At 42.2% G+C, this 14,883-nt stretch overlaps 1 protein-coding gene across 1 annotated transcript in view; it reads left to right on the plus strand.

The window, feature by feature from the left end:
- UTRN (utrophin) overlaps positions 1–14,883 on the plus strand; it is a 615,035-nt gene that overhangs the window by 448,226 nt on the left and 151,926 nt on the right. Inside the window, 1 exon segment of the mRNA XM_075064018.1 lies at positions 5,039–5,168. Within this exon segment, the coding sequence (XP_074920119.1) occupies positions 5,039–5,168 (130 nt within the window).

Genomic DNA, 14,883 nt, shown 5'->3' on the forward strand with positions numbered 1-14,883 from the left:
TACTGCTAGAACAGGGCCCCATCCTCCCTCATTGAACTAACCTCGTTATCTCTAGCTTGCTTGCTAGCATATATATATACCTACCCCTGGAAATTTCCACTACCTGCGTGTGACGAAGTTGGTATTCACCCATGAAAGCTCACGCTCCAAAACGTCTGTTAGTCTATAAGGTGCCCCAGGATTCTCTGCTGCTTTTACAGATCCAGACTAACATGGCTACCCCTCGGATAAGTGGATTTTTGTTTTTCATTATCTGTACACTGCAGAAAAGTTTGTCTGGAAGGAAATGTAGGATATTACTGATAGGTTTGGTTATTATTACATCATATATTCTCTTTGCTATTCCTTTTTACTGGCACAAAAACAGACTAGGAAATTAAGTACTGCTAAAGAAATAAGGAATAAGGAGGCTGGGTTGGAGCAGCTATTTTTGAAGTAGATTTCCGTATATATAAACTACTAGGCCATGTTGCACGAATAAGATATTAATTTTTACTTTCAGATTATTGCTATCTGAATATTTATTTTTCATCTGTAAAGTACCTTTCATGCTGAAGGATCTCTCAGTAGGGGGGAATTAATGATGAGGAATTCCACTGATGATGTGGAAGTAAGTATACATACCCCTGTGCATACTTAATGCCCATATGTTCCTCATCTTCTAAATAAAACCCTCCATTAAATGGAGTCTCAATTCAGACAGCCACAATGGAGGGCATGGTAGGCAGAGAGCCAAAGGAGGAGCCATGGAGAGAATTTAAATGAGCTATGAGGGAAGAGTCTCATTAGTGTTTGAGATTGTAAACTGGAGGCAGGCAAGGAGGAGACAGGAAGATGGGGAGATCCATTCCTATAGAGTTTCAAAGCTTAGCTGGAATTTCTGCACAGATTCCACATGGACTTCTTTCTCTGAACACTTCTGAAAAATTAAGAGATTGAACAACCCTGTGGAAACCCTTTTGTGAAAATCTTCATTAATTTGGAATTAACATTGAAGGAATCTCACTTCAGAGGGTAAAAAAACAAACCAACCCATAAACCTTTTAAAATATATTTTTATTGCACAAAAATATTATCCTGTAAATTTTAAAGCTAAGGTTCTATTTTAATGATACGCAAACAACAAACTTTCAGAAGTAGAGACTTGCATCCAAGGCTCACCCAAGGAAACTTATGCATATGCTGGTGATACTGGTCTCCTGCCTTACTTCCTTATCTAGTCTCAGTTCCTGCATACAGAGTGCTTTTAGGAGTGGTCTCTTACTTGGTAATATGTAGATGATTCCTAAAAGGTTTATTGTAATCTGTTCTGTGTGTAATTTAAATATTTATGTGGACTGACTTGATTTGTAGGGCTTAAGTAATTGCGGTTCATCATCTGCCTACGTCAGGAGGCTGGGTTTTGTATGCATTATAATGAGACTAACAGATGCATCTCAAGAAGGATAAGGAGAGTCAGTATAGAATTTTATGGAGAGTATTTTTGATGCATAAGTGTTGGTTTGAGTGTGCGCTAGAGGTGCTTGAGGCAGAATGGTGGGAAGTAAAGTTTGGGAAAGCTGATGGAGCATTGTCAGTGGTAAGCGAGAGGTTAAGTTACACAATCAATTAACTGAAGTGGGGTAGAGCAGAGCTGTGAATGTCCATAAGGGTAAAGATACAAAGCTTTGATGCAGAGCTAGAGGGGGAACCAGCAGAAAGATTCAAAGAGCAGATTGACGTGGTCAGAGCAACAAGCCAAGAAGATAATTATAGCAGCAGAATTTTGAATGGACTTGGGGAAAGTAAGTTGTCAGGAATCAATACATGAGTTTTAATGGAATGGCCAGAAGGAGGACTGAATCCTGGAGAGGTCGTGTAAGAAGAAGCCATGAGATTTCTGCTTGGATGTATGTCTCTAAAGCTAGGGCTGGCTCAATGATGGCAGGTGTGAGTGCCATCATTGATGATGATAGGTGTGAGTGACTGAGAAGAAGATATTGTTATCCATGGTGATGAAGCAAGGGAAAGAGGATTGACCAAGAGGTCATGTTTGGCCATGTTGACTTTAATGGCATGTTTACACTTACCTCCGGAGCGATTGATCCAGCAGGGGTCGATTTATCATGTCTAGTGACGACCTGATAAATCGACCACCGAGTGCTCTCCTGTTGACTCCGGTACTCCACCACACTGAGAATCACAGGCAAAGTCGACGGGGGAGCTTCAGCAGTCAACCTACCTCAGTGAAGACACCACGGTAAGTAAATCTAAGTACACTGATTTCAGCTACGTTATTTATGTAGTTGAAGTTGCGTAACTTAGATCAACCCCCTCTGCCCCTCTATTCACGAATCAGTTTCAGAAAGATGGGTAGAGATGTGGGTTTGCATGGAGGAAAGCAGGTCTGGAATGGAGAGAGAGATTTATGAGTCATCAGCAAAAAGACAACAGGTAAAGTGCAAGTGAATAAGATTATCTAGTGATGTGTGATATATAGGGAGAAAAGAAAGGACAGAGCCCTGTGTGACCCGCACCAGAAGTTGGAAAGAAGAAAAGGATGACCACTAACTCTATCTCTGATGATACAGTTCAGCAGGAGGAGGAGGAGAAACCAAAAAGGCTACGGGAGGATAGAAGAAGAGGAGCATGGTTGACAGTGTCAAAGAAGAGAAAGATGGAGTACAGGCTCTGTGAGTTGACCTTGAAGAGGTCATTAGTGACTTTGACAAGAACAATTTCAGTGGAGTGTGGAAGATAGAATTCAGACTGGGGGGTGGTGGGAGGTGGGAATGGGATAGAACTAGAGGAAAGGAATTCCAGACAGCAGTTGGTGATATACGACTTTTGTATTTTAGCTTTGTGTTCTATATTGAAATGTTATGGGCCAGTTAGTTTAAAAAATATTGAGAATTTTTCTGACTTTGTACTAGTTGTCATGTGATCTTATATACCCATATTGATGTTTTTATTGTCGTTACTTATGTAGAGTCTGCTTGACTAGGTGGTGATAAAAGAATTATTGTATTATAAAAGAGTCTTTTAATTTACTCTGTGTGCATGTGTGTTTGTTTCATGCTGAAGTTAATTGCTTAATGGAACTGTTTTGATGTACTACGAATATCTAATAACAATGGAAAGGCTGTGAAATGAGTACAGTACCATTCCCCTCTGCCTCACTACTGCTAAAATGTACATGTAGTCTTTGTGTGCAAGTAAGGAATTAGAAAGTAAACTGGGTGGAAAATCAATGAAATATTATCTGACTTTAATAGTCTTTCAGACTTTTAAAATAACATATCTACTGTACTGAGCTATCTCTAATGAAAATGCCCTCTAAAGTGAGGGGTAGAGTTTTAAATCAGGGTAAGCTGCTCAGTAAGGTTTATTTAAAGTTTGGGATCTGATGCACAAATACGTACATTATTGTCTTCGCTCATATGAGTAGTCCTATTGGGGTCAAGTCTTGGTGTTGGGAATGTTGTGCTTTTGACACATCCTCCCTAATGTCAAATGTGCAGGAGAATTTCAGTGTGATGCTCTATACCCTGGGTTTGTTCTGAGAAATAGCCATGTGTGTTCTCAAAGGAAAAACTGTTGTTTTCACGTGTTCATTACTGTGAAGAAAATTTGGGGAGAGAATGTGGAGGAGGATTAGAATTAAAATTAAGCTGCAAAACAAAATCAAGCCTGATTCCACAATCAGATGCATGCAGTAGACGTTATGTCCATATGGAATCTCATTGGGTTTTCCCACATGTAGATCCAGTTGCATAATTGAGGCCTTAGTGTGTGTCAATCCCTATGTAAATATCTGGAGAAAAGACAGTAAGACCTTTCCTACTTTCTGCTCTTGTCCTTCCACTAGGAACTCTTTTCTATAGGGAAAAGATGCGTGTTCTGTTATACAGTGCCTGGAGTACTGTGCTGTTTCTTGTGGGCAGTGGGGAGTGATTGGACTTTTTCAGTAAAATTAACATTTATTTTTAATTAGAGATGTTTAAAATATTCATTTAAAAACAGAAAACCATAATACATGGCATTAAAAATATACTATTGTGTATTTACAGTGGTAGAAACATGTAAATATTTCATGAAAAATTATTTCTGAGAAGGATCTTTTAAAAGTTTATATGGAACTAAATGTTGTTTTTTAGGAGAGAATATTGGAAAAGACTGTGCTCATAAACACAAGACTCCCCCAACCCCTTTATAAATAAAAGAACAAAAGCACTATGGAACAAAGTTTGATGAGATTAATTTACATTTGCATGAAAAACCTCTCAGAGAAAAATTGCAATTGCCTTGGTGTAACAGGCTGAAAATATTTTAGGCTAATTGGAGACTGTCTTTTCATAATATGTTCTCTTTGGTTGAGTTTCGATTCTGTGTAGTTGAATTTGTTTCTACTTCTTAATTTTCATATTTTTTAACTTAACATATTCTGAAGAATTTAAAATATTCTGCAGTTCTCATTACCAGTAGTGAAATTATCTTTTTGTGTTCCATTGAATGTATTTTTTTTTTTTTTTGTGCTCACGCTTCTCCTCCTCGGCCCACCACTCTCTCCACACACCACACCACACACACCTCTTCTCCGCCTACACCAACATCCACACCACCACCCCACACACACCCTGGCCCAGCCCCCCTCCACACACACACCACACCACACAACAGAACGACGCTCACGCACACCACCACCCGAGCAGTCATTATATCCTATGAATCCTTCAGATAGTAACGAAGGCTTCAAAGTATGTGTTTATGTAAGTTGAAGTATAATAATTTCCTTTTCGTGAATATTTTAAACACATCATCATATTTCTTGTATTCACATATTTAAGTTAGTTCTGCAAAAATCACCTCTGCAGTCTAAATTCATTTTCTTCCCATCTCTCTTTTGCAAAATTTACATTTTGTCTTGCAACATGAATTAAATGTTGACTATTAGTCACTCACGATACGGGTCAGAGGGATGAAAATGGAGTGGTTGCTACGTTGCCATTGTACAAAACATTTAAGTTATAAATGCAACTCTCATTTTCTCTTGCATAAGGCACTGAGGCGTGAACTGAAGGATAAAGAGCAAACCATTCTGAATGCCGTAGACCAGGCACGAGTTTTCCTTGCTGACCAACCAATTGAGGGCCCTGAAGAACCAAGAAAAAACCTGCACTCAAAAACGGGTCAGTGACTGTTTTCTTCATATTTGGAACATGTAAAATGAATGTTGCAACATCAATATTTAGGTCCCAGTATACATTTTATACCTCATTTATGTAGCCAAGAATTTCTAAAGCAATTGGGCATTTCACTTCCTTTAAATTGATCAAGTATAACCATAATTACTTTGTAAATATCCAGTGTTCAATGACGGAAGGGGGAAATGTACAAATAAATCACAGAAGGCTATATTTTATATTAAAAACATTTTGAGGAGGCATAGCTGGAATTTTTCACCTTTCATTATAAACTCAAAATATGGATAACATCAGTGCAATTTTGTAAATTCTTGCTTCAATAACAAAGCTATGCACCTGAAATATGATTGTGAAGAATAAGCCATTAAAATCTGCATATATTACTCTTTTTTGTAAAATATTAACCAAATTAGATTCTGGAATTGCCTGAAGAATAATGCAACACGTCTGTTCTAGATTGGTAGTCTTTTAACTCTTAGCGACTGCAAGAGTTGACTCATATTTAGCTTTTTTCAGGAACCTGAGAAAAAGTAGTAAGTCTATTCATAATTGCTCAAAAGAAAAAAAATATAATAATTGTATAAGTACATACGGTAAGTATCGTAGCTATAGAGTCAATTCATAATTGTATCTCTTCTGTTATCACGAAATCATACTGCTGAAAATTGCATGGTAATTGTACTAAAAATAAACTAGTAATTTAAATTATTATGGAGAAATCTGCAGAAATCTGAATTACCGTGCAGATGCATATCATTTAGTACTCTATATAATTTGCAAAGTCATTATATGACTATTTCTATCTGTGTTAATATTCATTCTCCTGATTTCATACATCCTGTAGAGCCTTCCTAGACTACTTTTCAAGTTAATGTTAATTAAAAAGAACTAATGTTACAGCAATCTGACATTACTTTTGTGTAATTTTCTACCACAACGAATTTATTTTCCTCATTTCTGATTCCTTTTTTTGGCTTTGCATTGCATAGTTTAACCTGCTGGTTAAAACAAATGAACATTTTGTTTTTTTGTTGACTAATACTTACTTCTTGGTTGTTATATTAGATCTTATCTCCTGCTGTTTTGAAAAATCAAGAGTATGTTATGCAAAATTCAGTTGTTTTGCGTCTTATTTCATATGTTGCATATATAATAAATGTGCTGTTTGGCCAACATTGCATGAAGTATCATGAAGATGAAAGTAATATATTCTGATTTTAGCTTTGCTCATTCAGCCAGTCATGAACTCAGCAAATTTTTAACTTACATCTCAAAATGTGTAAAAGCACCCAAATCAATCTGTGCCAAATCATAATACAATACTAGTGCCAAGTGTTTTTTATTCAGCAATATTTGTCAGGACTTGATTTTTGGTCAATGTTGAATGAAAACCCGAGAGTGATCTTTAGATGACGATACATATGTTAAATTTTCGCAGTGCAATGTTATGAAAACATAGTATTTTGTAATATTCAAAAGTGGTGGGGACAGACTAGGAAGGTGGGTGACCATGGTAAAAGGCCAAATGATAATTGGCAGGCAGGTGGTCTGTGAGTGTTTTATGAATATCTCCTGTCCACATAGCATATTGCAAAAACAGTACCTTACTGTACAGAGATTCATAGTCTGAGTCCAGAAAGGGACCATTTCATCGTCTAGTTTGACCTCCTGTATGTCATAGACAATTTGGTTCTCCCAGCTTACCCCTGTATGGAGACCAATAACTTGTGTTTGGCTAAAACATCAGAGGGGTAGCCGTGTTAGTCTGGATCTGTAAAAGCAGCAGAGAATCCTGTGGCACCTCATAGACTAACAGACGTTTTGGAGCGTGAGCTTTTGTGGGTGAATACCCACTTTGTCAGACGCAGGTAGGCTAAAACATATCTTCCAGAAAGGCACCCAGTCTTGATGTGAAGACATGAAGTGGTGGATTCTCCATCTCTTGCCTTGGGAGTTTGTTCTCCTGCTTAATCACCCTCACTTAAATTTCTGCCTTATTTCTAATTTGAATTTGTCTGGCTTCAGTTTCCAGACACAGGTTTTTGTTAGGCCTTTCTCCACTTTATTAAAGATGCAAATAGTCCCATTGATTAAAGTACTATTCTACAGGAGTAGGTGTGACAGAATCTGGCCTTTAGATCATAGTTTTCTTGGTGCAGTGACTTTCTTTCAGTCTATGCTTATCTAGCGCAATGATATCTAGAAGTAGCTTGAAGCCTCTAGGCACTACTCTTTTACAGATAATAACAAAACAAGAGTTAGAGTTTCCATCTTTCTTAATGAGAACATGTCTGGTAACCCGCCTCTTGCACTGGGGCAACACCAGATGTTTGAGTAAGGAGGGAGGAAAAAAAACCTCTACCCAAAACACCAAATTCTAATACATCATAGCCAATTGTGCAAGAATATACCTGGGGTTGCATTGGGATAAATACCCTCATGGTCTGTGCAATATCTACATGCAGTGAAATGAGAATTCCAGAGGAATGCAAAATGATGACCAACTAATTCCAGTATGAGACCAATTCATTGTCTTAAGTAAACAGTAAAGTACTTGGTAATCTCACTGATCTTTCTGCCCCTGAAAATACACAATTATTATTCAATTAACAAAATTACCATATTTCAAGAATATGTCATAGATGCTGATAGTATTTTAAAATAGATCCTGTCAGACATGCTTTGAAGCATTCTCTGTTACTCTTTTATGAAAGGCACTTGACAAAGATGAATTGAATTATACTATAATTTAGTTTTTGTATTAGATTTAGCCTGGTATTAGCTAATTTATGTTCAGACTTATGTAAACTGTAATTTTTGTCCAACAGTATCTTAGGGCTTGTCTGCAATAGAACACTCAGGCCAGTTAGGCTGGATCAACTAAAGATGAGAATTTAAAGCATGTTAGTTAAACCCCATTAAACCCATGTGGACACTTTTGAAGTAAATTACGATGAACTGAATTAATGGCAATTTAATTCTGTATGAGCATTTCCACACAAGGGTTTAATAAGGTTTAACTAATGCAGTGTGAATTGATACCCTTAGTAGAGCCAAACTGGCTTTCCTCTGTTCCTGTGTAAAGAAGACCTCAGATTGCAGTATAGTAAGGGTGTATGGAACATATGGAAAGGTGATGAGGAAATGTATGTGGAACAACAACGTGAGTAACTTGCTAGGCTTGTGGCTTAGATGAGGACTGAACCTGCACAAGACTGAGGTTATGCTAGTGGACTGGAGAAATTGATGGAGAAGATACCAGCTCCCTAGTTGGAAAAGTGTCCTTTTCATTGTTACTTAGGTGCACTAGTTCTAAGTGTTGGGTATAGTGGCAGTGGTCAATACTGTTTCTTATTTCTGACACTCAACAAAAGGGTTGTGTCCACTCATTTACACATGGACCTTGCCACAGTATCCACACCTTTTTCAGCACAAGATTTGATTATGACAGTGCATTTTATGTGGGACTGTACTTTAAAATCAGTCTGAAACTTGCTGCCTGAAAGTATGCAGGGGGTCTCTTTAAGATGTATTCTTTATAGGAACTACCTCAACACCAGTGCTCCAACTTCTTTCCTGGTTTCTATTTATTTCCAGATCCAATTAAAGATTTTTCATATACAGCCTTCAGTGGATTGGGTCCTAGTTACTTCAGTGACTGCCTCTATCTTTTTGTAGTACTACAATAGTTGAAATTGTCCAAGGTTCATGGTCTAATACCCTGTGGCTTCAGTGCAAGAAGAACAGAAATGGGGCATTATCTGCTCTGGGTCCTCAACTGAGAAATTCACTTCCCTTTTCAGTTCACGAGAGCCTGATTCTGTTAACCTTAGTCACCTAGCAAGGCCTTTTTGCTCCTCTGCCCTTTTTGTGGAAGGGAAGGAATACGTTGTTTGAGGGTGTTGGGCAAAATCTGGAGGTGAGCCCACACTAATCAATGTGGGGTTTGCTCAAAGAAAAGACACTTTAAAAATTCTTTATTGTTGGGTGATACATTGTAAGAGGGAGTATAATACCTGCTCATGCATTACAAGATACCTTATATTAACTCCATTGCTGCATTACATGTAATAAGATCTTGTTATATGCCCTACGATAACAAGTACAGTAACTTAGGTTACGACATTAGCTTTGATGCTGTTCCATTTTAGCATGTTGGCCTTATGTTGCAACTGTGCAGTAACAGGCGCTTCTGAACACTGAGCCTCCATAATCCAGGAAATTTTGTTTTTGAGTTCTTTCTTAGTCCAAATGTTTTTTTCCTTACGATTTCATCTTCATCTCTCCAAGGATCACATCATCACAAAAGAACAATCCCTTTTCTTGCTTTTGAACTTCTAGCTTCTAAATACAGTATACTGATAAACCGCCATGCCAGCTGCTAGATTTTATAAATCAACAAGATAAGAGCCCATGAAAATGTTTATATTTTTAGCTTTGTTGTCACTTGTCCATGATGTATAGTAAGAAAATTTAGAGAAGCATAATTAACTGCTTGCAGACATTTAGATCAAGAACACAGCTCCAATTAGTTTCTCAGATCCAAAAATTTTTAGTGAAGTTACAGGCCATGAAAAACACAGAAAAATAAATTATTTTCTTTCCCTTGGGTTGTTAACTGCAGATCAACCATATGACCTTCTTGATGTGATAAGCATTCCTATCCTTAAAATGAAGTGTACGATAAAATAAAATCCTGGCAGATCAGGATGATATAGTGAAATTGTGAACATTTCCAGATGTCTTCAGTCATATCAATGTGCTTTACTAGTGTGAAAGCTGGTTAAAGTGATCAAATCCCCACTTATAGTGAGCAATTACTTGGTAGCAAAGGTTATTCTTCTTCGAGTGCTTGCTCATATCCATTCCAAGTAGGTGTGCGCGCGCCGCGTGCATGTTCATCGGAAGAATTTTCCCCTAGCAACACCCGGTGGGTCGCAGGCCACCCTGGCCGTGCGCGCGTTTGCCGCACCGCAATATAACCCTGCCGACCCGCCCACTCCTCGTTCTCTCTTTACCGCCGTGATCGTCGTATGGACGTGGAGGTGCGGCTTGCTGACCGTCCCTTCCTAGCTTTCCCGTTTGTTTTTCTAAGTTATAGTTTATGTTTGTAGACTTGTTAGTTGTAGTTAAGTTATAAGTAGATATTGTTGTAATAGTACTGGTATATAGATAGGGGCTGAGGTTCAATCCTCCTCCCCCCCTGTGGGCCGCGGCTCAGCCTGCTTCCCGGTTTCAAACAGTGCTCGCCTTGTCGCCGGCCAATGCCTAGGGAGACCGCCATGATCCTGCTGAGTGCGGGATCCCAACCTTAGGACACAGTGCTCGATATTTGTAAGTCTCTTCAAACACTGGACTGAAAGGGAGGGAACTCTCGCTTGAAGACTGTTGCTCAGGAGTCACAATGCGGAGAATACTGGTTGCAGGTTTCCCGGCCTACCTCTCCAACTGCAACACTACGCAATGTCAAGACATTTCTTTGCAGGCCAGGGTTTTTCTCTGAAAAAACGGACACTAGGCTCCAAAGCTCAAGGGAAAACGTTGTATAACTGTTCTCTCGGATGCACACTCTGCAGCCCAACGGCGGTCTTTTCGGGCACCTCAACGCCCTCCCCCTACGCCTCACGAGCTTTTATGAAGACGTGGCCGTTGTGACCGGAGACGCAGTCTGATTTCCAGGGGGGCAGCATAATGGTTCGCGCTCGGACCAAAGCAAAACTTGTGAAGGTAGGGTCGGGAGCAGAGACCAGTCCTTCCCGGACTCCTACCAGTTTTTCCAACGTTTTCTTCTTCCTACGGCGTGGGCCTGATAACTTCGCCTCGTTGATCTTCACACGGTGGAGTTTATGGTCACTCCGTTTTCCATCATCTCCCTAAGAACCCTTACTGTCCCTTAGGGACCCTCTCACGAGATGCTCCTCTGGCAGAGATCCGCCGCTTCTCGAAATCGGAGCCATAGAGGGGTACTCAGAATCCGGGGCGGGGTTTTTACTCCCGTTATTTTTGAATCCAAGTCGAAAAGGAGGCCTTCGACATCTGACCTCACCGCGGGCCTCAGCGTTCTTAAGAAGTGAAGTTCGCATGGTTCTTGGGCCTATTATTCTGTCGCTGGATCCGGGGTGGTTCGGTGCTCTGACATGAAGGACGCGCGTACTGTGTCATGTTCGTTTATCCCCCCACAGACGCTACTGCGCTTATGGGCAGATCGCACTTCAATTCACGGTTCCTTCCTTCGGCCTTTCCCACTGCGCCAGTGTTTCACCAACAAATGTATGGCGCAGTGTGGCCGCTTTCCTCGCGTATCAGCGCATATGCGTTCCCTTCTTGGAGACTACTGGTCTTGTGTGGACTCGAACAGGTCGCGACACATAGCCATCTCATGAGCTGTTCGAGTGTTTGGGCTCAATGATCAATTTTGACAGTCCATCCTGGTGGCCCACTCAGAGGCTAGATTCACACTGGGGCATGTCTGGATCCACGCTTGCAACAGCTTCGCTCACCCTGCAGCGGTTCCAGGCAACAGTCAACCGCCATAGAGAGCTACAGCTATTCCACGACGTCTCGGCCGGGTCCTTGTCTCGCCTTTCTCAGGTCCACATGGCGGTCCTGCACTTTTGTCACAGCCGCCAAGCTCCGCTTCGCCCCCTTTCAATATGGCTAGCCTCGTTATCACCTCATGCAGAGACAGCATGGAGTTGGTCGTCCATCCCACGCAGCGTTTACACTCCCCTCCGCTGGTGCAAAACCTCCCCTGGTGTTGAGGCATACAATTCCACCCAGGCACTGTCCTGTCCTGACAACGCGACTATTTTGGGGCTGGGGGCTCACACGCGGGGCTCGTCGAGACAGGGCCTTTGGTACCGCCCAGAGCTATCATTGCTATAAAACTCGAGAGCTATGGCAGTCGCTCGCCTGTAGACCTTTCTTCACACCTGTGAGCGTGTAGTGTTTTAGTGCTCCAGCAATACACCGCATGCATGATATAAACGGGGAGGAGCCCATTCTCTCCCTTTGTGGAGCGATCAGGTTGCTGGAATTCTTATAACCCTCTGGATTGGTGCCTGCTCTCCAGGGTCGGATACACGTTAGCGAACCCCTCAGCAGGTCATTTCTAGTCACAGGGTTGGTACTTCTCGACCATGTGCTCATTCTCTCTCCAGAGTGGGGCTTTCCCAATGGACCTTTTCCGCCTCGCGCCGCAACCGGAGTGTTTCCCCGTTTGCTCCGTTTCGCGGTTCCCCCGCGGCTCGAATCGTCGGACCGCCTCCCTGTTCTTGGTGACCACTGCTGTAGTGCTTCCACCTTTCCGTTAGTAAAGCTCCCCCACGCCTCCCGCTTCATGGTGATAGCTTCGCAGGGACCGGCTCGGTGTTTTGATCGGCCCCCAGCGTGGCCTTCGCCACATTGGTAACACCCTGTTGTGGACCCTCTCAGTTAGTCAGGCCCGTTCCTGCCTTTCTCTCAGGACTGAGTATTCAGGACCCCGGAGACTCTTCCATCCGACCTGCCATCCCTCCACCTGACGGTGTGGTTCCTGAGTGGTTGAGTTCCGCTCGGGCTGCACTGCCACCCAGTAGCAGACGAATCCTACTGGGTAGACAGGAAACCTCCACTAGAGCTACCTCATGGCCAAGTGGAAGAGTTCTCTGCTGGTGTCAGCGCAACATGCAGCACCTGCAGCAGCTCCCTTCATGTAATATTAGGAATTACTTGGTACCTAAGCAGCGGCCTCGCACCTCATCCTTGCGCGTACCCTGGCTGCATTTTCGACGTTCATCCGGAGAAGGAGCTTCCTCTGTTTTTCTCTCACCAATGTCTCGAGGTTCCTCAAGGCTGGAGCGCCTTTTTCTCAGTCGCGCCCCGCCCTTCTGGGACCTCATTTGGCTCGTGTCGACAAGGTCCCCTCCTGTTCGAGCCCTTGGCACCTGCTCTCTCTGCTGTTATATCGTGGAGAGTGGTCCTTGTTGCCATTACATCGGTAGGAGATTCGGAGCATCATGTCTCATGGTGGACCCACCTTACCAGGATATTCACAAGGACAAGGTGCACTGCGCCCGCATCCGCCTTCCTTCCAGGTGGTTTGATCCTCACTCTAACCAAGACATATCCTCCGGGCTTTTTTCCTAAACCTCACGCATCCGTAGAGAGCAGCAATTACACTCGCTGGACGTACGTAGAGCACTAGCATTCTACATTGACCGACAGACCTTTCTGTAAGACGCCCCAACTTTTTGTCGCCGTGGCAGACAGGATGAAGGTCAACCGTCTCATCCAGAGAATATCGTCTTGGGTCACGGCGTGCATTCGAGGTGCCATGATTTGCTCATGCTCTCCAGGCCGCGTGACTGCAAACATTCACAGGCTCAGGCCTCATCGATTGCCTTTCTAGCTCGGTGCGATCCATGAGAATGCGTGCAGCACGTGTCTTCGGTGCACACTTCTCTGCCCATACGCTTGGTACACATCCAGACGACGCGAGCTCTGGGCTTGTTTTGCATTCGCAAGTGCCCACTCCGACCCCACCGCCTAGGTAAGGCTTGGGATTCACCTACTTGGAATGGATATGAGCAAGCACTCGAAGAAGAAAAGACGGTTACTCACCTTTGTAACTGTTGTTCTTCGAGATGTGTTGCTCATATCCATTCCACACCCGCCCTCTTCCCCCACTGTCGGAGTAGCCGGCAAGAAGGAACTGAGGAGCGGGCAGGTTGGCAGGGGTATATATGCGGTGCCGCAACGGCACCACGCCAGGGGGCGCCTGCTGACCCACCGGGTGTTGCTAGGGGAAAATTCTTCTGACGAACGTGCACGCGGCGCGCGCAGACCTACTTGGAATGGATATGAGCAACACATCTCAAAGAACAACAGTTACAAAGGTGAGTAACCGTCTTTTTTGATGGACACATCACTTTAAATTAACTTAATGTTCACCATCTGTTCTACCTTTAAATTATAAATGCAAAAATATATCACAGTTGCATCAGAACAATATTATATATCAGTAATTTACATGCATATACTTTAGTTATTCTAGCAGGCATCTGGCATGTGTTCATGTTTCATACATAAATGAGGGGGAACCTCTTTTCTTTTCCTGCTGCCCAGTGAAATGAGAGAGATTCCCTGATGTAATATTTTTATCCATAGCAAGGAAAAATAAAGAACTTCAGTTTTTAAAAACTTTGCTTGTCATTTTGTCTGGTGGGTGGGAATTGAACTGGTGCCTGCAACACCTATTTCTGCCAAAGTACCAGGCCAGCTAGTAACCATACACCTACCAAGATACTGAACCAGCTGGCTGTTAAAAGGCCTGAAAGGTCACTCTCTTCAATCTCTCCCTATATTACAATTTATGGTCTCATCCATCTTTGTCTTTTCTGAAAGTTTCTGTGGAAGAATGGAGACGTACTAAGGTTACAACATTATAACTATGGAGAAGGGATATTTAGCCAGATTTATGGGTCACCAGTTCAAGTTCAGTCCATGGTGGTAAAGCCCAACATTTTTTTACTATATATTGGCTCTTTGGTGTCCTAGGTGAAGTGGTCTCAAACTCACTAGTGGACAGGTGTGTGACAGATCAACAGGCACAAGAAGTGGCCAGGGATGTAAACACCCTCTTTCCCTCTCCAGAGATGGCATTGGAATCCTGCACGTGGTCAAAGAGGAGATTTTAAAACAGAATTTTGGGCAGCTGGAG

Source organism: Chelonoidis abingdonii, chromosome 3, assembly GCF_003597395.2.
Source record: "Chelonoidis abingdonii isolate Lonesome George chromosome 3, CheloAbing_2.0, whole genome shotgun sequence".
NCBI classification, from domain to species: Eukaryota; Metazoa; Chordata; order Testudines; family Testudinidae; genus Chelonoidis; species Chelonoidis abingdonii.